Raw genomic sequence first — 26005 nt, 5'->3', positions numbered from 1 at the left:
TAACTTTTAAATAATTTTTATTGCAGCCAAAACATTGTTCAAAAAACATTTTTCACAAAATAAACTATGATATATACACAACATTTTAAGTTACAGGGCATAAGTTTACAATTTTTGGCAGATTCTGTTAAACAAAATGGAAATTGTGTAACATTAGTACTCGGAGAAACGCAAGTTTCTCATTTTGGTACAAATGTTTTGTGTCCCCCTTCACTCTAAACATACCTAAAGTGGTTAAGTAAACTAACATTAATACATAACATCTCATTGTTTTCTCTTATGTTCTGATTCTAGACAGAATTTTTCATATGCTTCTTCAATTTCTGGATCCATCTCATCATCAATCTCATCAAAATACCTGAGGGGAAAAAAAATGACCAAAGGTGTTAAGTTTACATACAGATTTTCAGAGCCAACAGATTTTAAGAATTTGTGTAGATGTCAAGAATAAAACAAAGCTTTGTAAATGATTGTTATTTATGACATTTTCTTAAAGGGAATGAAAAGGAAAAAACGATGGGTACTAGGAAAACAATTAGAAACCTCAAAGCAGCACAGATATGCACAAATACCTACAGTGTTTTCCACCTTTTTAGATCATCTTATGCTGCCCAGATTAAAAGACAGAAATAGTTTCCAAGATGATAGAAAATGCAACCATGCAATCCAAACTTCCCAAAATTTAATAATGCATATGTAATGATCCATTTACAAAAAACCGTAATTACTACCACATTAATGTAATTTTGATTGGTCAACATCCTAGGTCAAAGACAGAATACATTAATATGGAAACCCTGCATTCCTGTTTGTTGATATGTAAAAGAAGCCCATAGAAAATGTGTAAGTTTTTTTTGCTTCAGTGTTGTGCATTGAGTAAGTAGTCTACATATTTCTCCTTTGTTCCTTCATTCTTGTAGAAGTGTAGCCTTCAGAAGAGCCCTCACACATAACCCTCCTCCCTGATGTCAGTCGTGAGAAATAGCTGATAGAGAATCAGCAGACATTTGTCTAAGCTTTTCTTAAGCTTAGAACAAAGAAGGTTTCAGTCACCTTGCTTGAAGGTTGACTCAGAGTGTTCTACATGTCACTCTTAGGATTTGCTGTGGCTTTTAACTGCTGTCTGTCTCCAATTTGCATTTTTCTTCTAAGCAGAGGTTCACATGGGTCTTTTTTCCCTTCAGTATGAGCTTGTTGATTTCTGAGGGTATCTCTAATATATCTTCCAAAGTTCTTGACATTCTCCCCAGCTACATGCAAATTGAAAGTTTTCTAATTTACTAAATAAACAGTGATCCACACCTGCACTCTTATCACACATAAAAGTAACACTGAAAATGTTCTTGTGTGTCAAATCATGGACTGAAAGTCCTCCTTTGTGAGCATAAAGCTCAGAGGAATTTATTTTAGACCGTATTTCTTTTACTTATTTTACATATTTCTTTCTTAAAAACTGGTGCCAAAAATTCAAGACTATATTCTCACCTATTGCTTCCCCTTTTGCCATTAGGTTGCTTTTCTTGCTCTACAAGAATACTGAGTAGCCCTCTAATTGAAGGGAATAGTACTTAGGCTGAGGAGAAAAGTTAACACATTCTCCCTCTTAAAGACACTGGGAATTTGGTAATCATCTCTTGCTGGGATGTTCATGCACATCAGTCAAGCAAATTTAGGTAGCCTCACTACAAATGCTTGAAGGCTTGGTGCTTCATTTTGCTTGCAATGTTTTTTTAAAATGCAGACATACGTTTATATATGTGCATAAACATCTGAAATGTAATCACTATACTCGGCAGAATAAACAAGAAATAAGTTTCAAACTTGTGTGATTAAAAACTAATTTAAACCCAAGCAAACACCTCCACTGTAGAACTAAGGAACAATTACATTATTTAGTTTCATTTTTGTCAACATTGGAATCCTAAGTCTGCACTATCACAGCATCACAGTAAAAATAACTATTATTAAAAAAATGTCACTAAAAAAGAAAACATACAGCTCTCCAGGTCCTGACAGATCTGCTCCATTTTCTTCATAATATGGAAACAAATCCTCTCTTTCGAGTAGCTCTTGGTATTTTTCTTGATAATCTAGTAAAGTAAAAATGAGACTGAGTAACATATAAGACTAGTCCTCTAAATTAACAGAAATATATAAAGTTTGAAAATTGGCTGGTTAATGAAACCATAAAAGGCAGGAAACATTAAAAGGAAAAACTCCTTCTGCAATGTTTTCTCAGGACATGAATGCATGCCTAAGAATGATGCCTAACTTCCCATAGAACGGTAAAGGTAGTGGCAGATGTCTTTACCTCAAATGATGTTATACCATGTTGTGCTCAGATTACAGATAAAGAAACCAAGGATTTTGATACTAACAATGGACAAACAAAAGAAGACTTGAATATTTCTGGCTTTCTGGAAAGACCAAATGCTCTGAACTACTTAACAAGTTCTTCTGACCTATATGAACTCAAATGCACATTCTTCATTTCAAACATCGACCTTCTTTAACACAGAATAAACCCTGTGCTCCACCAAAACAGGAATTCAGGGAGAACTTTGTCTTTTAAGTTGCATAGGTTTTAGATTCTTGAAGAATAACATTTTATGCTCTTACACAAGCTGTAAACTTAATTACAACTTTTTAAAGAAGATTAAGAAGACAGGTAAGCCAAACTTATGTCATACCTGGGTCTGCTGCAGTGAAAGGAACACCATCAGAGGTGTAAAATGTTGGTTCATTCTAAAAATAAAGTCACACATAAAGTTATATATATTCAGAAAGAGGTTTGTAGTTTTGAGTAATGCAACTGTCTATGAGTCAAACCAAATTCACATGAAATTAAGGAACTGAAATGTCCATATATTCTTACCATAAAATAGTTTGGGTCATTTTCAGGGGTAGCTTCTGCATGTGGAGTTGTTCCATGAACTCTACCCCAATTACTAGATCGCAGTTCTACTAGTTTCAGAAGCATGTGTTTCACATCTCTGAAATAGAGAAGAATTGCAAAAGTTAGAATGTTTTGTGCCAAGCAAGCAATTCAGTTTCTCTTACTGTGTAAATACAAGACAGTTAAACCCACCAAAAAACAAGTTCAAGAAGGACAAAATTTGGTCCAGTGTGTAGATAATTCTGAATTCAATTTTACAACTGTAAGTCTAGCTGCTTTATGTGTCAATTATGAGATATTCACCCTCTCCACTTCCTCTGCTGTTAAGTAAGGAGCTCATATGAAAAAGGAAATTGCTGTAGTTTTAATTGAGATACCATACATTGCAGTACAAGTTGAAGAATAAATTCCTTTTTGATAAAAGGATAAGACTGAGAAAAAAAAGGGAGATAATCTTCAAAATTTATTTTAATTATCTATCCATGCTCCTAACTTTAGTCCTTTTCATAATACTGAAATGTTTTAGTCAAAAGTAAGAAGTAATGCCCCCAGTACATTAGATACCAACACCCACTTCATCCCTAAAATAAGAGAAAATGCCTTCTTCTTTTAAACTGATTTATGGAGAAGAGTATCATTAAAGGATACACAAATAAATAAGTTTTTCAGTTATTTTTCCAGCTGAAATTGATGCCAAATTGATTTTTGCCCTTTATATATTCTCTATATTCTTTACAAGTATATTTGTATCTCTGTAGCCTATTACAATATTTGCAGATAGCATTTTATCTACTCTATTAGAAGAAAGACAAAACAAATTCCTCAGTGGCTCCAAGCTGGTGGTCCAAGGTTAGATTCTCAGGTAAGGAAACCAGCTCTTCCAGACACATTTTCCTAAAGTCTAGTTCCTATCTAAGCAGGGGGAGGAATTCAGAAAGCATTTCTTGGAGGGGTGTGGTGTGAGAATTACCTCACCACTTATGTCTGTACTTGGGGATCCCTGTTAGTGAGTTGTGCACCTAAGGATCCTTATAAGGATAACTCCTTTTGGTCACCTGTGTCTGGCTCGTGATTTTGGAACCAGCGAAAAGGCATCAAAATTAGTTTGCTGTTCTATATCTTTGAAGCCTCCACTCGTGCCACCTATTTTGGTTCCCGAAGCAAAAATTTCCTCATCCTCCTTGAGGACAGTTCAATTACAACCCACAGATGTTATGAGTTACTCTTGGCCTCCCTCCATATGGCAAGAGATTAGTGTCTGAGCCCTCGGCAGGTTTTCAGTAAGTTTGCAAGAAGCTGAGGATGAAGCACAGCAGAATCAGATAACCTGCAGAGAGGTGGTTTTATGACAATTTTATGATTAGTCAACCACTAATACATTACTAATACATTAGTCAACCGCTTGTTTTTTTGCAGATTGAAGCTAAGACCTTGCCAAAATGGTGTGCTCTCCAGGAAAAAAAAAACCCAAACAAAAATCAAACCACAATGTATATTTCATTTTGCCTTCACATTTATAGCAATTTGTATGTATTTAATACTGCTAATATTTAGTACTGTTTGTATGTAGTCAATCCTGTTCAATTCAAAATTATGAGATATTGCCCCTCTTTTCTCTTTTATATATACTGCCTTTAAGAGCCTAAAGCACTTATCGAAGCTGTCAAGATCTAATAGGTTAGATTCAAGACCAAACAGTGGTACTTGAATCTCTATTAAAAACTAAAATATAAAATATCTACCTCAAAACAAAATCAACTGAAGTGCCAAAAAAGCCATATTACCCTTTTTTTTTTTTTTTTAACATTGAAATTAATGTAATTTGTAGGCAATTTTTCACAAATATGTTTTAAAGATAATTTTTTGGACTGGTTCATTATAGTTGAAGATTTTTCAAGATGTTCTTTCTCATATAAACAAAACACTGCATGTAAACTTATCTTCTCACCTGCTACAGTTTGCATCCAACACAACATTTTCAATTCTCTGAATCATTTCCTCCATATCATTCTTTCCTTTTTCTTTCCAGGCATCTTCTAAAACAGAACCTGTCAACTAAAGACAAGGATTTTTAAAGAAAATTAGAAATCCTCAAAAAACAGTCGACTTAAGAGATTCTTAACAATTCATGATACTTGGACTACCTGATGGGTGATGTTCCCAGCTGCCTGTATCTCTTTGCTAAACAGATTAATAGACCTCCTAAATAGTTTATTTTAAACTACAGACAGTATAGGAGCTCAGTGTCCAATATTTATTACCTAGAAGTTCATAGCCACTTATTTCAGTCTGGAAATATGATTCTGAAACAACTCTTCAGTGACATTGGTCAGATATTATTTAAGTACACACTACTATCCTTTATTCCCCTTAAATCTTATTTTTGCAGCTGATTCTACCAGTTTGCATGACAACAGCAAATACTTTACTGAACTTTAGAAACACTTCAGTCAACTTGGCCAGCATCACACATGCCAGAGAACTTCATTTGGGTGTATATATAAAGGAGCCCAGGATGATCTGAAGAAGCCAAACTGAACTTTAATACATAAAAATCTATGAGGCTAAAGCTGCTGCCAGGAAAGCTTTAGAAGCAGTCAGTCTAGAACAGCAGTGGATGAAAGCCTTTTACTACAAGAATAGGTACTTCATTGCCCAGTACTTGCACAGAAGTTAAATCAGAAAAAACAATAGTTTGCCACTTACAATAATCTCCTCAGCATAAATATTACATGATCAAAAATACTTGGAATGGCACTTGATGATACAAAGGGATAAAATCCCAAGAGAAAAGCAAGAATATTGGTCAGCATTTGCTTGGCATTCATAGTATTCCACAGTGGTCCTACCTTAATCCTGGATAATTAGGTAATAGCATCAGGATTAATTAAAAATAAACATATTGCACAGCAAACAGAGAAAAACCTCTATCTATCACTGTATTAAATGGAAAAGAATAAAATGACATTTATTGCTTCAGTAATGAAACTAAGGTTTCATGAGGTAGCCCAGTCTAGCTACATATATACTCAACATTTGTAGATACTGTAAAACATCAGAAAACACTTGCATGACAAAACAAAGAGTCTCTTTGTTCTGGAAAACCTTATAGATACAGCAGTGTTTCATAAAACAATTTAGATTACTGTTTTTCTTCTTCTTTTCTTCTTTACTGCACTGTAAAGCTTCCTGATTTGTGTATTGCTGCTTAAAAATGTTCTTCAGTGGGCCTTGCATCAGGGAAGCACTACTAACATAAGGACTGACCACAGGAGTAAATATGCTCACTGAGCATAATCTCACACTTGCTGTGAAGCAACCTCCTTAAACATCCAAACTTCAAATTAAGGTTTTAAATTACAAAAATCTCTCTTCCCTACTCTGTTTATGATATCAAAAGAAGCTGTCAGAAATGAAATTTAAGACAGAACAGTCTGAGAAGCAGTGGAGTATGAAGAAGGGTAAAAAATGAGGAAAAACAAACAAGCCAACCAAAAATCTTCAGAAAAATACTGTTTAGCACTTAACCTTCATTCCTGATTTAAACTTTTCCTGATTACAAGTATAATGATACCTAGTGAAGGTAAGAGTTTCTCCTACACAGAGGATAACCATACTACAAGAAAAGATATGGGTTATGAGCAAAGATGTTTATTTTCAACATGAAAGAGAAATCGATATATTTCTACAATAGTAATGACACAGACAATGCAGAATGAAGTAACAGATATTAACAACCTTTTGCTACAAAAAGTGGTGGACCTCAATGGCCAAGTGTCCGTCAGAACACAGAGAACACCTAAGATCTCACAATTCATTCAGACTGGTTAGTTTTCTCCCACACCAGAAGCAGCAAAATGAGATCTAAATGAAGCATTTAGTCCTTTGCACCTTAACTTCAGTCCTATTGCTCATTTGTACACAAATGACTTTGAATTTATTTTTAGAGCATCTTGTTACTTTTTTTACTGACTCAATTTCTTAATGATACTAAGGAAAACAAAAAAAGTAATGCTGCAATGTAAAAACCCCTATAAATACTTCCTCATTTGCAATTTACCCTACTGTTCCCTATATTAAAGCTAGGCAGTTTACAAAACTTGATTAAGTTTTTCTTTTTAAAACTACTGTCTCACCTTCAGCAGTTTCACTGCACATATCAAATTACTGTCCACAGGATTAGAGAAGAGTGCATTCAGTAATTCCCGAAGGCCTTCCTGAAGAATTTCTGCCCGTGTAACCTGTCCCTTTGTTCCTTTAATCTGCAAAACATATACAAAACCCCCAACATTTAAAAGACTTAAGTTTTAGAAATTAAAATTAATTAATTTCTCTTGAATGCTGTATTATTTGGTTTGTCATCAACATAGTTTACATCTATATGCCAAATCCTGCAAACATTTTAGAACACAGACTTTCGTGGAATCATAGAATGATTTGCGTTGGAAGGGACCATAAATATCATCCAGGTCATCACCTACCTCAGTCTGCTGACATATATCTTCTGATGCATGTTATGCTGCAGTCTTCATCCACCAACACACAAAACCCTTCTCAGCAGAGCTGCTCCTGACTGATTCTCCACCCAGCCTGTACTTGTGCCTGGCCCAGATGAGTACCTTGCACTTGACCTTGTTTGCATGGTCCCATCTCCCAAGCCTGTCTTGGTCGTTCTGGGTGGCATTCCTTCCCTCTAGCACATTGACTGCACCGCACAGCTCGGCGTCAGTGGAAAACTTACTCTGAGTAATGTCCTTACAATTCTGGCATAACAACAGCATGTTGTTTCTTTGCTAACAAATTGCTAAGAAAAGCTGCCTACTAAATGCCTGCCTAATGGTCCCAAAACTACCAAATTCCCGGAACCTCATGCTCATTTCCACACTGCATTACATATTCTCTACAGCAGTGGTAGCTTACTTCTAGAAGGCAGTCTTTATATTTAAAAAACTACAGAAAATGGTTTAAAACCAAATGGTTTTATGGTATATGGTATACTCCACAAATGGACAACTTCCCTTGTCCCAAAGTCTTTGAAAATCTTCCTCTTTTTTTCTAGCAAGTGAAAAGTAGATTTCAAGGACCACTTACGATCCAGAAATGGAAGTAAGAAAAGGATTTTCCTCACGTCAGCAGAACATTTTTATAGTGTTTGCTTAAATCAAACCACTGAAATAATCAAGTCAAACATAAATTTTTAACTACACTACAGCAGGAAGCAAACTTGGTGAATGCACAGGCATAAAAATAAAAAATTGTATATATTTTTGTACATATCACAGATACAGAAAACAAATTTAAATACAAGATTGCATAGTTTATGCATGAGCCAATGACTCATCTATCAGAAGACATATCTTTAAAAGTCTGCATTTTTAATTCCTCATTTTGAGGATTTTCACATCTGCCTCAAGGGTTTGTTAACACCTCTTATTCGTACCTTGAATACTGAATTACATGTGTTATTGGTCTTGATCTACTTCAGCTAGGCATTTAATAACATTTATTATGTTGGTCAAGTATAACCATCTGGGGGTTTTGCCAGGAAAAGAAAATACCAAAAGCTTAATTTCAAAGACGTTTGTGGTTCGTTCTTCCCACAAATTCTTACACTTTTGTTTTTATACATTTCTTTTCTAACGATCTTGTCCATTTTTATTTATATGCTTCTTGGGCATATGCATTAAAATGAAACTGTTTTAAAGTTCTTTTACTTTTCTGCCCTCTGCTTTCAAAAAAACACTTCAAATTATTGTCCATTTCAGTGTTTACCTACACAACAAAAAATTTATGAAGAGCCATGTGACACCCAACTTTCTTCTTACCTCTAGGTTAAGATAAAGCTCAGCTAAGAACAGCACAAAGGCATGAAATTGTTTTCTAGTAGTCTCATCCCCTTTAGTAGCTTCATCTCTGTTTTCATACTCAGTTCGACACCTGTAAAAATTAAAATACAATTATACCATCTGTAGCCATTCCAACATATGTAACATGCTACTCATTTAAAGGAATGCTGATAACTTATGAACTGCATGAAAAATTTTCCATGCTGAATGCTGGGGTGTATGATCAGTGGAGGGAATGAGAGGCCTTCACAAAGAAACAGTGGATTTGCATCTTTTTAGAGGAACACATATGATTACATGATTGTCTTTAAACACTGAGATAGCTGATGCAGCAACATTTAAGAGAACATCTTAAAAACATGTAGTAATTAATACAGTTACACAGTTTAGACAATTGAATATGGGTCCAAGATGTGCAACAGTAACACAGGCAGCCAATGCCCAAATAAATAACATAGACATGTTCCCCTCTTCAGTGTGCTTACCACATTGTCTTAGATGCCTTTACACTTTTTAAATAAATTCTTCATTTAGCCAAGTTAAGTGACAGTGATACATAAATCATGACACCCAGCTGAGCGATGTTAAGTGACACTCTAGAGGAAGGGATGGCACACAAGAGGGACCCTGACAGGCCTGAGAGGTGGCCCTGTGCAACTGGGTTTGCACATGAAGTTCATGAGGTCATGAAGTTCAACGAGGCCAAGTGTAAGGTTCTGCATATGGGTCAAGGCAGTCCCAAGCATTAACAACAGCTTAGGTAGGGAAGTGGTTGAGAACAGTCCTGCCAAGAAGGCCTTGGGGTGTTGGATGATGAGAAGATCAATGTGACAGTGCATGCATGAAGCCCAGAAAGCCAATTGTATCCTGCATCCAGAGCAGTGTGGGCAGCAGAGGAGGGAGGGGATTCTGCCCCTCTGCTCTGCTCTGGTGGGACCCACCTGGAGCTCTGCATCCAGAGCTGGGGTCCTCTGAACAGAGAGGATACAGACATACTGATTAAGACCAGTGAAGGCCCACTAAGTTGACCACAGGGCCTGAGCACCTCTCCTATGGGCACAGGCTGAGAGAGCTGGGATTGCTCAACTGAGAGAAGGTATCAGTGACACCTTGTAGCACCTTCCAGTACCTAAAAGGGGCCCAGAAGAGGGCAAGGAGAAGGACTTTTCACAAGGGCATGTAATGACAGGACAAAGGCTTCAAACTAAGAGAGGACAGGTTTAGACCAGATATTAGGAAGAATTTTTTTATTCTGAGCGTGGTGAGGCACCGAGACAGGTTGCCCACAGAAGCTGCGGATGCCCCATCGCTGTGTTTAAAGACGGCTGTATGGGGCACTGAGCAACCTGGTCTAGTGGAAGGTTCCCTGCCTGTGGCAGAGGGGTTTGGAGCTAGATGATTCTTAACCCAAATTATTCTATGATTTTTTAATTTAAATATAAATACAAAAACCAGGATTAGCATACTATGGCAGTGAAGTAATTTTTCTACTATTTAGCAACTGTGCCAAAAACACACAAGTTTACATAACAGTACAAAACCAAAATTTAATAATATTTGAGATAAAAGGAAACCCAGACAAATTTTAAAGTATTCTGAATGAAATTTTAATGTATTCTGAATGATTATGTAATGGATGGAGAAATAGTGGTGAAACTCAAAAATCTAATGAGCTGAAATACACAATTTCATGTAAAAACTTTGCTGAGAAACAGAAGATGGGGTCATGTGTTCTGTGGTCACATTATTAGGTTGTTTATCTGCACACATGCTCTGTGCTCCCAATTTCATCCATACTAGCAAGTAAAACATGAGCAACTTTAAATTAATGGCTTCAGGGTTCTAACATTAATGTTATCCATTGGGTTTGCTTCAAAACCAAGAACCAGAACATGCAACATTAACAGGGTTTTTCTTTCATGTTCAAGTAACACACAGCTAAAAAAAAATATAAGTAATAACTTTGAAAGCAAAAAAAACAAACCCCAAACAAACAAATAAATGAATGAAAAAACAACAACAAAAATTAAGAGAAAAATTAGTATTTTCAGCTTCTGCATGCCCTCGTTTTAGCTGTTGCTTCATGGTGTTTGCATTACATCAAGGATTCCTCTGCTTCTCACCCCATCTCACCCATGAGGAGGCTGGGGTGAAGATGAGGGGAGACACAACTGAACCCCGGTGCTGACCACATAAATATTTCATCCCATGTGGCCTCATGCTCAGCATATAAACCAGGGACAAAGCTGCCTGGGGGCCGCTGCTCAGGAGCCATCTGGGCATAGTGGATAGTGACCATGCGTCTCTTGTGTTGTATATGCTAATTCTTTTATCTCTGTTATCATATTCCCATCCCTTTCTGTCCTAATAAAATATCTTTACCTCAACCCATGAATTTTACTTTTCCTGCCCCCAGTTCTCTTGCCTATATCATTGGGAGGGTGGAAGAAGTGAGTGAGGGTCTGCAAGCTGTTTAGCTACCCGCCAGGTTAAACCACAATATTACACTCATGATAAAAGACCACTGGAATGCACGACAGTAAAAGTTTATCACACTTTTGCTGGACTAAGTAAAAACTTTTCAAATAAGGGGCAAACCTGAAGCTTAGAAAGCCAGATGTCTTTAAAGAAAAAACTAAAGGCAAATTTCTAAACAATGTTGAGGTGTCCAAGTACAGTATGCCTTCAAATGTTATGCAGTAATACTTGAAACACATTGTATTTTTGTCTACTACAAAGTCTAATCATTATTAAGCTAAGGTCCCCAGAAATCTGCAGTAATTTAAACAGAATAAATTTATCCTTCTATATTTTATGCATCTATTTCATTGATATGAAGTCAGTTAGCCAATCAGTGATAAAACCCTACTGAGCAATTTCAGGCAAAAAACAGAAGCACTAAAGAATATAACATAATGAAGTACTGGCAACAATCAAAGGACAAGGACAGTACCTATATGTGCATTTAGTATACTTTTAAAGGAGATTAGCTTTCCAATTTTGGGGATCAGTCTAATATACTCAGTGCAGAAGATACACAGCACCTCAAATGGAGTCCTATTTTTATATTTAAAAATATTAGAATATGTTAAAATGCATGTTTAATACTCATCACATACCTGGGCTTCGATACTCCTCAATCTACACTTCTATTTAAATAAGTATTTCTTTGTATGCAACAGGAATAGTTAACACACAAACCAGAAATATGTAACTGAAGAGAATAGCAGGCTTAAAGTGACTGATACTGACCTTTGAAGCAGCAACTGTCGGAAATTCCCACTTTGTGGACTAATGGTTAGATGGTGAGATAGATAGTTACACAACCGTGCTCCCATGTATGAAAAATTTGGGACAGATGTGGCCTTTCAAAATAAAAATGGAAAAATAAATTATTTATAAAACTAATGATTAGGCAGAAAATATTTTTTAAAGCTTTTTTGAAATCCATGCTTGATGTTGATAACTCAAGAGCAGAAAATGAATGATTAATAATTACTTTTTGCCATGTTCACTTTTGTATTGCTTCAAGATTTTGCTATATGCATTTCAGCAGAATTTAGAAGTTCACTATATTGTGATTCTGTGGCCCTAAGAAAATAATCACCATTATGCCACGTGTCTTCATGTAACTCTACTTCTCTACTGCAACCTACAACTAAAAAGTGTCTCAAAGTCACTTACAGACTGCTTATACCAAAAAAAAAAAATCAACAGTGGATATTAAGACACTTTTTCAAGGACACATACTCTCTCTCAAGGAACAATAAGTACGTTCAAACAACATCATAAAAAGTTGTCCTCTTTCAGTCTATGAGCTATTTATTCCATAATCTCTTTTTGCCATGTTTAATACCCAAGGAAAGAGTGTAGGAACATGGCAAGAGAAATACTTTGTCCCATACATGCTCCAGCAACCTGCAGAATAGCAAACTTCTGAATTAGAGAGTAAGACTACACCATTACAATTAACAGCTCTCGATGGATCCTTTTACTTCTAAAACAAATTCTGTTACTGCTGAACATCTACACCTTTGTAATCTAAAAAAAGGTGGTAGGAATGATATTGTGTAAACAAGTCTTTTGTTTTAATCTGATAATTCAAAATTTAAAGAGGTGGCAACTGTTCACTCATTTTCAAGCCTCCTCTAACCACACCTGAATTTCAGATTACTTCTCAGATGCAGTTGCAGTGAAAAGAGGTTCTACTGCAAATAACTTCACCAGCTCTGCCCAAAAGAAAATGAGTATACTAAGAACTCAGTAAACTTCTCCTTTGGCTTTACCATCTTTGAATAATTCTTTTACATCTTGTTCATCTATCAGTGCTATAGATATGTTTGCATGTTTGAACTGTTCCAACATGTTTGAAAAAAAGTCTTGCTAATGCAATTATACCTAGCCACCTCTTACAGGTAGAGAAAAATACACATTTAATATAATTCTACTATGTGCATAAAGTTGTTGGAAAAAAAAATTAAGTGTCTTTGGAAGGTACAACAAAGTAATTAAGATAGGAAATGGAATTCACTTTCCAGTAAGAGACAAGTAAACTATCTAAAAAGACTTTGGTGCTTTTGTTCAATCAGTTGCTCTGACTAGAAGAGGCACCCCTTTTTTATAAGGTGACCCCTTTTTCAATACTTTTTCCTAACAAAAAAACCCCAACCCAAGAAACCCCCAGCAAATGAAAACTTTAACACCCAAACACCTACACAAATTCTTCAAACCTCATCTGTATTTTTTAAACATTGTCTTCTTTATTAGCTGGTCTGTACTTGTGGTTGCACAAGTTATTTAGTTATTGAAATAACTAAATATTAGGTATTATGACCTGGTGTAGCATACACAGACAAAAAAAAAAAAAAAAAAAAAAAAAAAAAAAAAAAAAAAAAAAAAAAAAAAAATCACCCGTAACTTCCTAATAATCAATCATTACATTGCAAAATCATATTTTTGGAACAACTATTGCACTTTATCTCCAATTCAAAAAAGCCACAATCTAAGCATGAAGGTTAATCTACTAGCACACATCTTGAGAAACTGTTAGAGCAACAGGAGCAATCCACTGCATTAACTAGACAACAGTCGAGGTTCTTAAATTATGAAGTCAGTGTCCAATTTTTTGTAAGATAAAAGAATTTGCACTTCACTCTGTTCAGACATAAATAAGAATGTAAATATATAACTAATATTTATAGACAGGCTAAGATACCTTACACAGAGGTGAAGGGAAGACCCTACAGTACTTATGTTTACATGTTTACTTCATTTCAGTAAATTTCCTTTACAAACCTAACATCTGTAAATCTGCTTGGATGGGTCAAATTTGTATTACTGCAGCAGATGCTTAAAAATTTCAACAATTTTAATTGTTTTGTGAAAAGACAGGAGACAAATATTTAAGCCTCTGCTCAAGACAGAAGAATAATAAATGTAGTTAGCTTTGCTTAAACACTATGCTAGCCTGACATACAACATATCTACAATTAGATGGTTTTGGATACTAGCATAGCTTTTTGGCATTAAGCTTTCTTTTTCATGTAATTTCAGACTAACACTGATCTTATCAGTTGAGAAAGTCACAGAAAACCCTAAAGCTGAACTTGTTTTTAAAGGGGGGCAAAGAAGAAGAGGCAACATTAAAGACTTCTACCAAAAGATAGTCAATGTATTTAAAATACAGGAAGTTAAAAATAGCATTAAAATCCTCTTTTTTTTCTCTTCCAATAAAGTTATATGGAATATGTTAATCTCTTTCTAAATTATCTTCCATGGGTTCAAATAAAGAATGGGAAAATGATGCTGCCAAACGCAGCACAGGTGATCATCATGTCTAATTAAACTGGTCTCAATTAAATTTGCATTAATTCTGTATAATAAGAAGAAACCTGAGAATCTACAGTCCTGTACAATGACCAGTCATTCCACTTCTACATGCACCAGATTAAAATATTCTGCAAATATCTGCACTTGAGTAAAAAGTCTGCATTCAAGGTAGAACTTGAAAGCAACAAACCTGTGAAAGGATGAGACACCCAACATAATAAAGAGCAAGCCGGAAGCATGGCTTCATTTTCTGCAGCAAGCCCAAAAGACAGTAACAGCAGCTCATTTGCTAAGCATATTTGCTAACACATATTATGCTGTTCTTTCCAATGGCTTCCCCAATTAGTGCAGGGTTCACCTCAAGGTCTCTGTCCTCATTTCCATGGCCATCAATGGGACTGGACCTAGTTACCCTTAGAGGAGTTTTCCGTTTCTTCAGTTATGCTCTTCTGAAATAGGTATATTTCAAATAAAGAAAAAACCTGGCAATAAAGAAGCATTTTCCAAAGGGTAGAGTGTACAGTAAGCATGAATTTAAATTTTTAAATACCTAGAATTAAAAGTATCTTAGGACTTCAAAGAAGGGTTTTTTTGCAGAAGGGAATAAAAGTGTACAACACTGTATAAGTTGCTTCAGTCTTTACTATATAAATACAGAAATTAAAATACAACTTCCTTTAGTTAAGTACCATAATTTCAACTGTAGTATGCTACCCAGATGGAAACAGAGCAAACTGGGAAAATGTATACAATTCAGGCATCCCAAATCTGAGCTACCATTTCAATTTACCGAGCAAAATTCTTCCCTATATATTTTAGTCTAAAGAATATCAAATCATTAAAATACTGCGTTGGTACAATTATGTAACAAATACTGGAACGCCTATCTCAGAGACTGGGTAACAGAGGCATAATGTCCCTCTTGTAAGATAGAATACATCACCTGCTGATAGATAAGTTCAACAAGTTCTTGTAAAGCTTCATCTGCGATAACCCAGCCATTCAGTGTTTCAGCAAACTGCTCTATTTCTGTTTCAAAACAGCCTGGTTGCTCCGTGAGGTGATTTAGGAAGTCTTGTATATATTCCGCCAGAGTCAGATAGCCATCACATCGATCTTCAAAGGAAGAATCCTATAGAAGTGAAAGAATATACCAACTACTTAAAACCAACCTTGAATAATTGTTACACCTTCTGTCTCCAGAAATAAGCACACAGCCCTTAGTTTTGAGTCTCTGCATACTTGATAGAGATATTTATTAGACAGTTCATGACAACATTTTTACAGAGCATAGACCTCAACACCTTCTGGACTGTAGACCTCAGAAACCTCAGGTAGTCCAATCACTTTAAGAACCAGGCAAAGTATTTTTACAGACATTAGGGTCTCCCAGTAAAATACATAAAAAGAAATAAGTTTCCCAAGTTGGCTGCAAGATTAAGTAACAAACAAAGTAAGTATATCTGTTAAGGGTAGAACTACCAAACTGAGGCTCAACACCCATTCCTGGTGTGGACACTAACTGTACTGTGGTTTTATGAAATGTAGAAGGAAAAAGAATGGAAAATTTGAAGCAAAGTATTTTGGACTTAGATAGTGTGTATAGTATTCCAAAAATATGCAAAAGGAGAGTAATTAGAGAAATACAAGAAATACATAGTATTGTTCCCATGTAAGAAGTATAATCACACACTGTTATTTTGAAGTCAGAGTTATTTGCATCTCTTGGCATAAGATGAAAGATTACAAGGCATGAAATGAAACTATTCGAATGGAATTGCATTAATTTACAGCTACTGAGGTTAGAATCAGACAAGACATTAAACACACTTGCTCTCTTAAGAGAGGAGTGGCTACCCAGTATCACTTTATTGACATTTAGGCTCCCACTGATGGAACAGAAGAACACTGATTTTGTCCATTAAGGAATGAATCTATGTGAGAATATCTAAAGTCAATACTCTTCCAGAATATTATAATGCTGGAATATGAAGGAAATAGCGAAGAAAACAGCATACTTTGTGATGTCACTGGTAGTATACAGCAGAAATAAAACACTTTGTCACGCTACACAAAAAGCTTGTGTAAAGCATCTCATAGATTTCAGAAATGCAAGAAGGAGCCCAAAGAGGCACTTCTAAAAAATGACTTACAATTATCAATTCAAGACAAAAAAAGAAACATAAACCAGAATTTTCAACTGTTCTACCATTTAAAAATGTTTAAAGGATATCTACATTAAAGCTGAGTTAAAATGATAAAGCTCTTTTTCTTTGCTTAGTGTACATAAATGAATATATCAACAAGGATTATAACTATATTCTAACCCTCCCCGTTCTACTCCCTTAATAGGGATTTTTCATTACTTTGTCTTTAAAATGCCTGTCTCACCTCTACTCAGAAGCAACATGGATCTGTGAACATTTTCCAGCTGTGTATGAACTATGAGAAAGACAGATACACACGGTTGAAAATCACATCTTGATATTAATTTCATGACTTGTGAAGAATGTGTGGGTAAAAAGAAGCAGACTTTCCAAAATCATTCAGATGCATGATAAGTTAATGAGGTGGGGCACACATCAGTGTAACAGAAGTAAAACTAGAAAGATTTTCTATGATATTTAATTATGTAGAAGATAGCCCAGTAAATAACACTAAGGACTAAACTTAAAATTGCCCAGCAGAAATAGGAAAAATCATATGGGTTTATGGAAATAGAAGCAAATTATCGCTACATAAAACCTTTGACAACCTGAAGGCTGGAGCATAAGCACTTCAGAGGTCCTTCCTAACCTAAAGTTTTCTATGACTCTAATGGATTGGAGGTTACAAACCCAAAAAGTAAAGGCTAAAAGGCCTACGTATGACTACTCTGCTTCACTAAAGGAAATCAACATTTATAAGGCAATTTCAAACAGCCCAGTAGGAGTTCTGCACAATAAATTTAAAACTAGTTTGTTCACAGAGCTATTACGTTACTGTGCAGCTACTGCACAGCTTAATCACATACAGCTGAACTAGCATCTCTCTGAACAACCTGTCTGAAAACTCTCCAGCCAGGCTCCAGAGCATGCAATTGTTGCAGCTAGTAAAAGAAGCTGCTTATTCTGTCAGCCATCAGATTGTTACAAGATCCTCAGCAGAAAGGAAGGTATCTTCCTCTCACACTCGCTTGGCAAGAATCCAGTCTTGAAGAACATCCTTGTTTTGTAAGGGATCCCAGCACCATTTGGTATACTGGTGTCCCTGTTGTATACTCTTATTTCCATTTTGTAACTAAGAGGCTAAACACAGTACCATATTCATCTACCTGTATTAAAAATGCAACTCCAAAAGAAGTCTAGGTTTCAGTAACTACACCAGGAAACTGAACAAATGGGAGAGAAAAATGAATAATTTAGAAATTCAGAAATATATAACTTTATTAAAATTATTTATACTTGATACTTTAAAAACTAACTAAATTTAGCCAAATAACTTCTAAAAATAAGTAGAAAAAAGTATCTGCATTTCTCATTGTTAGATTTTAAAATCTGACATAAAGGTAGAACCATGCAATGTATCAACCCAATGAAAACAAAGCAAATGATTATTTTGATTATTTTTTAAGAGGAGGTATTTAACAGAAGCCTGTAAGATTACACATCACAACAAAGTTTAAATCTAAAGCCACAAAAGTCAACTAGAAATTTTCTAGTAATTTCAATAATTACTCCATCAAGCCAGCACTCCAATATCTTTCTCTAATCTTTGATAGCTATAGGATGGAATCCTGGATTATTCACAACAAAAGAGTAACTGATGGAAAGATTGTAGATTTGCCTCTCTTTTATTATGTGTCAGTTCATGAGTTTACATACCTAAGAGTAGAAGGCTAGACAGGTAATAAAACTCATCTGATTTACATAAAGATAAAGCAAAAAGTCTAGAGGAAAAATTCACGAGACAAATCTGCTCTTAAGACTCCATTTCTGTATATGTACTCATTGCTGCTTTCCTTTATCTAGTAAATTGGCACACTTCCACTTATGAACTTAGTCACTAATGACTTATCATTGATTTGATTTTTCTTCAGACTTCTTAGAAATAAGCTAAAAAAGGCTTCAGTTATATGAACTCAAGTATCCAACAAAGTTCTTGCAACCCCAAGTACAAAAAGACTGTTGCATATACAAAACCACCTATGCATGCTGAATGAGGTTAAGTGGCACTCTCATGCTTGATCACATGATGGAAATTCCTGAAGTTAAAAAGGAAAAAAGCAGGAGGGAAGGATTGTGGAACTCTAAAATAACAAAAACCTCAGTCCTAAAGCAATGAAGTAAGAATGTCACTATGTCCATCTGATGGAGTGATAGCCATATTACTATCATACAGCCCTTCCAAGGAAAAAGTCTGATGTTTCCTACTGGCAATCCAAACCTATCTAGTCACTAATCCTGCTACAGACATCGGCAATTTCTCATGGGTTGGACCCTGTATGCAAACAGAGAATTCCAAGGAGGCCTTTCTTCAAAGTCTTGGTAAAGTTTTCCTGAAAATTCTAATAAACCTTGTAAGCTGTACTCCTTAAACCATCTCAATGGGTAATTGATAGTTTTGAGCATCAAAACCTGGAAAAACTGAATCCAATATCAAATGTTACATGGACAAACACAGTAATTAAAATGGTGCGCTAATAAAATAATAAAATAATAAAATAATTGCAATTGCAAAACATGTATTTTATGAGAAATACAATATTTCAGATTTAAAAATTTAGGGATCTTGATAAATGAAAGCTGAAAAGTACTAATTTTAAGTAAAAAAATAAGTTTTTCAAAACCTTGTTTTCATTCAAATTTTAAAACTCATGGTCAAAAGCAGCATAACTGTAAAATGTGCTAAATTTATTTTTTTTATTGCAAGTGAGCCCAGTTTATAAAATTCTTTCAGTTACTAAAGAAAAAAAAAAAACAAAAAACCAACATATTTCTTAATAGTGAAGAATTAAAGAAAAATATTACTTTTTATGTGTATCATATTCAGATTAAATTGAAGTCCCTGCAACATGTTTTGCTAACGTTTTCAGTGGTATTTTTATTAATAGATGAATCACATTCATAGCATATTCCAACAACATAGCAACCAGGAACTCCCACATGCTTGTGTGTTTTTCCAAAGCAACTGAAAAGCAACACTGTTGGCACTGAAACTTTGCAGTTTTAAGAGTGCACTATATACGCTATTCCAAAGGTTGTTTGCATTTTTTCTTTGTCTTGAAACAGAAACACTTTATTTATAGAAAACATGTAACCAGTACTGGGGCAAGGTAGTTACTTTTTCCCCTAGATTATCTATTCTCAAAGCAGGTTCACACTGGCATTGCTGTATATTGGCTGTGGGCTTTACTATACAGGAGAGTAAATACACTCAGTAACAGGCAAAGCTACTAACACTAAGGTAACATCAATTTTACTGGCAAGGAAAAGATTTCAAAATACCAAACCACCATATTTATCATTCAGTTAAAGTATTTTTCTACCAGCTATTAAAAATCTATTTGATTCAGCATCCCTTTTTTTATCACTTGGTTGCATTTATAAAAGTTCCCACCTTTTAGATATAGTTCCAGAGTTTGACTGCTTGCATAACAAAAGGATATTCCAAGAATTCACAAAGCTCTTCCCTGGAGTAGAATTACTGAAGCAGTAACATGGAAGACAATGGAGTAGCAAACAGAAGTACCAGATTTTATTACATGATGCATCTACAAATTGATCTGAGTCTGCCTGGAAATACATTTCTTATTAGATGTGTGGGCAGGTAACTGCTAGGAATGAGTCTAACACTTTTTGCCCTTTGGTGATAGAACACCACTGAAGGGATAAAGACATATGACGGTACACTAGCTTAGGCAGTCATGACGAATGTTACCTGTGGCACAGGAAATTCAGGAAAGGCAAAGCCTGTGCTCAGAAAAGCCAAAGTTAAAGCCTTCTCCCATGCTTTCTTCAGAAACCTGTGAATTCTGCATAACAGTGAAGTTATGCTTTCACTTAAAATTCAGTATAGATGTAATTACAACAGAAATAGTCACCAAAAAAACTAGTTTACTCTCATGCTGGATGTAACTAATCCTGATGTAGTCAAAAAGGAATGTGGTTATCTTCAGCAAGCTTTGGCAAAATATCTGACAGCAGAGGTTCTCATGTAATATTCACCCATTACCACTTAACACCCTGGCTGCAACTCTGAAGGTTATCATCAGAATTTTTGCAATCTCTTCAGAAAATACAGAATTCAAATTATCTGACATAAAAGATACCAAGAAAACATTATTAATTTGAATACAAGTAAATTGGCACATACTAAGGAACAAAGTTAAAACACTCACTGTGAAATTCTGATTGAAGTTCTGGTTGTATCCTGGTGGATAAAATTCAGGTGCTTTAACAGATAAGTTTGATGTTGCTACAGGATCCACAGCCAACTGAAGTTCAGCTTTTTCTGGTCCAGAATCAAGAACTGCAACTTTATCTTGTGATCCAGATGGAATTTCTGTCTTTTGCAGGTGTTCTGAAAAATTTTTGTTAACAGCTTGTCTTAGAAATCACTAAATCATTATGTATTCACACAGAGTAAATACAGAATATATATTTTTTTAAACTTAAAGTATGGTTTTACTATAAACATACTGCCTTTAAATACATAGGCTTTATTGTTTATTCTTAGGTACAGATATTCACTTAAGCAGACTCTAGATGTCTTTTTATATGATATAAAGTAAACAGTGTTCATATGCAGGTGACCAGAGACATGGAGAAGGGAAAAAAAACTTCTCCATGTAAACACATTTTCTAAGAGTTAGCCCAAGTAACTAGTAAATCTGCTTATAGTACATTTGATTATCCTGTGATTTTTCATAGATTTTAAACACAAATACAAGATACATTTGGAAGGTCAATAAATGACAGATATCAGTGATTTTTACTAACATTTATTTTCAACAAAATGCTCAAGGACGCTTGGCCATTATTTTCTTATACACTATTTGCCAAAACATTCAAGTGAAGTATTTTTAAAACACTATTTTCCAAACCTCTCTTTACAGAGTAGCTCATAAGTTTAATGAAAACAGAACCTGATACCTACCTGAAAAAGCTGACCAACAAACATTGCTTTGTGTTACTGCCGGGTTGGGTTTATGTTTTTGCAAATAGGCTGGAATTCTTCAGTAAGGGAAGGGCTGAGACCATTGCCAGTCAGATTAACAGATGGATAAAAGCACACTCAGATGTGGAGGGCACAAAAGGGGGAAAAGGACAGGGAGTACTACAAGCAGCTGCAATACAACATCACACCTTTACCCGGTCCAAGACCATAACCCAGTAATGCTGGTTTCAGCTGGGATGGAGTTAATTTTCTTCTTACTAGCTGGTACAGCACTATGTTTTGGATTCGGTATGAGGCAAGTGTCAATAACACGCGTTTCCCATGCTCTGACGATGAGCAGAATAAGCAGGGAGGCAGCAAAGACCGGACAGCTGACCCGAACTGGCCAAAGGGATAATCCATACCACAGAATGTGACGTTCAGTATATAAACTGGGCGGGGGGGTGGGGGGAGCTGGCCAGGAGTTCTCAATTGTTGCTGGGGGACAGGCTGGGCATTGGTCAGCAGGTGGTGAGCGACTGCACCGTGAATCACATGATTCTCTTTGGTTTTCTTCCTCTTACCCCTCCCGAGTCACCCAGGTGTCCGCCGGCCCTCAGGGCTCACCACGCCGACCCGGCCTCAGCGCGGTGCCCCCACCGCACACCCGGGAACAGGACCACGCTCCCGAGGGCAGCCGCGGGGAGCCGCGCGGGTGCTCCGCGGAGAGAAAGAGCGGGGACAGCCGCCCATACCTGCCATCCCGGCGCCCAGAGGCGCCGTCTTCGGAGGCCGCAATGGTTCCTGCTGCGGAAAGAGGCCGCCCGGCTGGTGCTGCTGCTCCTCGGCGGAGCCCGAGCCGCGGGACGCGCTGCCCGCGGGGCGGGCCCCGGCGCCGCTCTCCGGAGCGCCGCACCCGCGGCCCCGGCCGGCACCCGAAGCTCGGTCGAAACTCTCCGACATGCTGAGAGGCCGGGCGGCTCGGGCGCTCATGGGAGGGAGGAGCGGAGCGGAGCGCGGCGGCGGGCGGAGCGCGGGCCGGGCCCGCCCCGCACTTTCGGTTTCAACCCCGCGCAGCGTCGCGATGGCCGCGCCCGCTCCGAGCCCGCGGCAGCCCGGAAACGGCGTTTCCAAAGGAGCCGTATTCCCTGCGACTGCATCTCCACGGTAACGAGCAGGGGGACGTGACCATGGCAGGGCCAAGGCTTCAGCTACAATGGGAGACCTGCAGCCACAGGTGCATCACGCCACGCTGTGCGTACACAGCTGTTTCCACGAGAAAGCGATGGACAAGCTGCAGGCGAAATTCTAAATTTAACCCCATAAAATTAAGCCTCCGGTGTGACCATATTATTGTACGCTTAGGGCTACTTAATAAAGTATGTTTGTTCAGAACAATATATTTTCATGTATAATTTACACAAGATGTGATAACAAATGCTCTTCCAATTTCAGGTTAAACAGCCACCTTCCATGCCAGCAGGAACCAATTGAAGAAAATGGTCCATGTAACGCATTTTCCCTAATATTATCACATAAATTGTAAATAGTTCAACTCACATGTCCATTTACAATTTTATTCTATTCTTTTTCAATTTCAGTCTAAAGTCTTGCTCTACTTGCTCTACAGAGTTTTGCAAACTCTGTATCACAATCAGCTTTCAAGATGAGGAGGGCAGGTGTGATCTGGTGTGCCACAAATAACACCCCAGCTGATTCTGCTGAAGTTTATGTTTTGTCTCCCTGAACAGCGTGGTCTGTGCTACCCTTGCCACCTGTTTCCGCCACAGACGAAATCAAAAGATTGTGTCATTGGGTCATAGTTTGTTCACCACTCATAAAGGGGTGAAAAGAAAAATAGACAGGTATGTATGGAACATTATTTTAAAAAATCAGAATAGTGCTGTCTAGTATTTAAAAAAAAAAATCCAATTGGATTGTAAAATGGTGCCTTTAGAAGTCGAGTTCCTATTTGGTTTATTATTACATTGTTACCATTTCCAATTTAACAGGGGAAGGGCAGGGTCTAAAATATTTCTAAGTTCCCCAAGGCATGAATTGGACTGATTCTTGGTGAGATAAAAAGGTGGCCAGACATTAAAGATGTCACAAGTTAAAATTAATGAAGTTAATGGGGAAAGTGTTTCTAGGCAACCCTTCTGGAAATATAGAATGTAACTAATCATTCTATGGTGTGCAACTGGACTGAGAGCCGATGCAGGATGTTTGAAAGAGTCTTAAAAAAATTATAAGACTTCACTTGTATAAACCATTGTCAAAACTAATTTAAATAGTATTACCAATTCTTGAAAGATCACAAATTAGCTACGAAATTTCTACATCAAAAATATTCAGTGTTGTGTTATTTCAGCTCCAGTTTTAATGTCTATATTATGCCTCTGTCCACATCTATTTGCCTTACCAGGAGGAGAATGAAAAGCTTACATTAATGTGAAGACAAAAAATTAAATTCTCTATCAGTATATACTGGGATCACTTTTGAATATGCTAATCTTTTAAGTTAGCAAATCTCATTCTTTAAGGTATACACGTAAGAAGAACTGATTATCTTAAGTTATTGAGCAAGACAAATTTTCACCTTTGGACATAAATGTGAATTTTTTTCACTTAGCAGACATTTTTTATTGTATAAATTATTGACCACTTGGCAACTACTTACCATTTAAAGTGGAATGTGATCCCAAATCCATATTTTTCTTACAGATGCACTACTTAAGTTTGCATGAACGCAATTGTGTTTTGTTGGGAACCCAATTTCCTCTCCTAGTGTAGCCACCTAAAACAAAATTAAGAAAAATAATCAGGTAGTTAATTCCAAAATCACAATCCCCAAGTACTACCTACAGCACTACACCCCTTTAGACTGCTCAGCATTATGCTTAGTATGTTTTCAGCCTGAGTAGTTGTGAATTACTTCAAGCTTGAGATCACACAGCAGAAACCCTGAGATCACTAAACTAGCCAGACCTATACTAAACACCCAATGACTGGATTAAAATTTTCACCAAATAAAATTATGAACACTTCTTGGTAATCACTAGGAGATATTGCTTTGTCCTAAGTGTCTTACCTAATAATCTAAAACTTAGTTCGGAACCAAATCCACACACACCTTCAGTGTCTGGCACCGAGTCACACACTGTAATCTTGTCACTATTCAGAACACAGGCATTTTTACATGTTCTATTTTTTTAATGCTGATAATATATTTCTAATTAGAAAAAAGGAGAAGGTTGGTTCTAGCTTTTGAAGTCTAATTTATTGTTAATAGCTGGAATTTATCCAATTGCTACCATGCTGATGAGGCATGTTGTTGTAGGAGTCAATGGGTTATTGAGCCCAAAACATAAAGCACAGGTATATATGTAGCTCTAAAGCTCGACAGATTCCACACAAGCTTATTTAAAAGCACAATAACATTTAGTAGTAGAGTATCCTATTAATTACTCTCAGAGTAACTCTCATGTTTTCAGTGCTGAACTTTACTTGCTAAGTCGCCATTTACAAGTCTGGAAGCTGTGTGACACCTCCAGCAACACGTAGTTTGAATGAGCAGCTACACGGACTTAAATAAATTAAAAAAAAAAAAAAACCAAAAAACCCCCAAAAAGACCCAGCAAAACAAAATACGCCTAACTCATACACGGAACCCACATATCGTGTGAAGTAAGACAACACATGCAGGACTGTGTGAAGACAATATATAGAGGCAACGAGCAGTGTGGCTGGCTGTCCTCCAGAACTACCTCTTCAACCCCATGTGCTCTTAATCCAGCCAGGTATTATTTCAACAGCTATAAAATCACGGAAGCACAGAATCGATTAAGCTGGAAAAGACCGCTGAGATCATCGAGTCCAGCCTCTGACCGAACATCACCACGACAACCAGACCGTGGCACTGAGTGCCGCGTAAAGCCTTTCCTTAAACACCCCCAGAGACGGTGACTCCAACACCTCCCCGGGCAGCCCACCCCAATATCTAATCGCCCTTTCTGCGAAGAAATTCCTCCTAATGTCTAAAATTGACACAGCTCCCCATTTTCTGTTCCCGTACCGCACCTACCACTCCGACACCTCGCTCCTTCATCACGCATTTTAAGAAGTATAATTAAGAACAATAATGAAGAGGACACTACCTACGTGCCACGGCGTTAGCCCCACGTCCAACACGCGCGTTTCAGCACGTCTCTTCGCCTCCCCGCCGCGGTCAGCCACGGCGCGGCTATCCCGCTCTCCCGCCGTCCGCGCCGAGGGCTCGGCCAGGACCGCGGCCGCC

At 36.9% G+C, this 26005-nt stretch overlaps 1 protein-coding gene across 3 annotated transcripts; it reads right to left on the bottom strand.

Moving 5' to 3' along the window:
- On the bottom strand, positions 1 to 26005 carry PAIP1 (poly(A) binding protein interacting protein 1). 3 transcript variants are annotated; one of them, XM_040090673.2, is made up of 12 exons: positions 25866 to 26005; positions 24389 to 24505; positions 20951 to 21132; positions 15515 to 15703; positions 11995 to 12107; positions 8722 to 8833; positions 7033 to 7158; positions 4845 to 4951; positions 2876 to 2993; positions 2691 to 2745; positions 1997 to 2090; positions 1 to 358 (listed from the first exon to the last, which is right to left on the bottom strand). In XM_040090673.2, the coding sequence occupies exons 2-12, from the start codon at positions 24417 to 24419 to the stop codon at positions 265 to 267; spliced, it is 1221 nt and encodes a 406-aa protein (XP_039946607.1). In that variant the 5' UTR covers positions 24420 to 24505; positions 25866 to 26005; the 3' UTR covers positions 1 to 264. The 3 variants fall into 3 exon arrangements, with proteins under 3 accessions (XP_039946607.1, XP_039946608.1, XP_039946605.1); XM_040090674.1 differs by having other exon boundaries at positions 25870 to 25998; XM_040090671.1 differs by lacking the exons at positions 24389 to 24505; positions 25866 to 26005 and adding an exon at positions 22464 to 22671.

Source organism: Hirundo rustica, chromosome Z (genome assembly GCF_015227805.2).
Source record: "Hirundo rustica isolate bHirRus1 chromosome Z, bHirRus1.pri.v3, whole genome shotgun sequence".
Classification (NCBI taxonomy): Eukaryota; Metazoa; Chordata; class Aves; order Passeriformes; family Hirundinidae; genus Hirundo; species Hirundo rustica.
This window is presented reverse-complemented; position numbering and strand designations above follow the sequence as displayed.

Excerpts from the sequence above, each read along its gene's own strand:
- PAIP1 (XM_040090671.1), bottom strand. The coding sequence starts at position 22,671 with ATGTCGGAGAGTTTCGACCGAGCTTCGGGTGCCGGCCGGGGCCGCGGG. Across the intron at positions 21,133-22,463 it reads TCTGGGCGCCGGGATGGCAG|AACACCTGCAAAAGACAGAA; the intron begins GTATGGGCGGCT and ends AAAATTTTTCAG. Across the intron at positions 7,159-8,721 it reads AGCTTTATCTTAACCTAGAG|ATTAAAGGAACAAAGGGACA; the intron begins GTAAGAAGAAAG and ends TATGTTTTGCAG.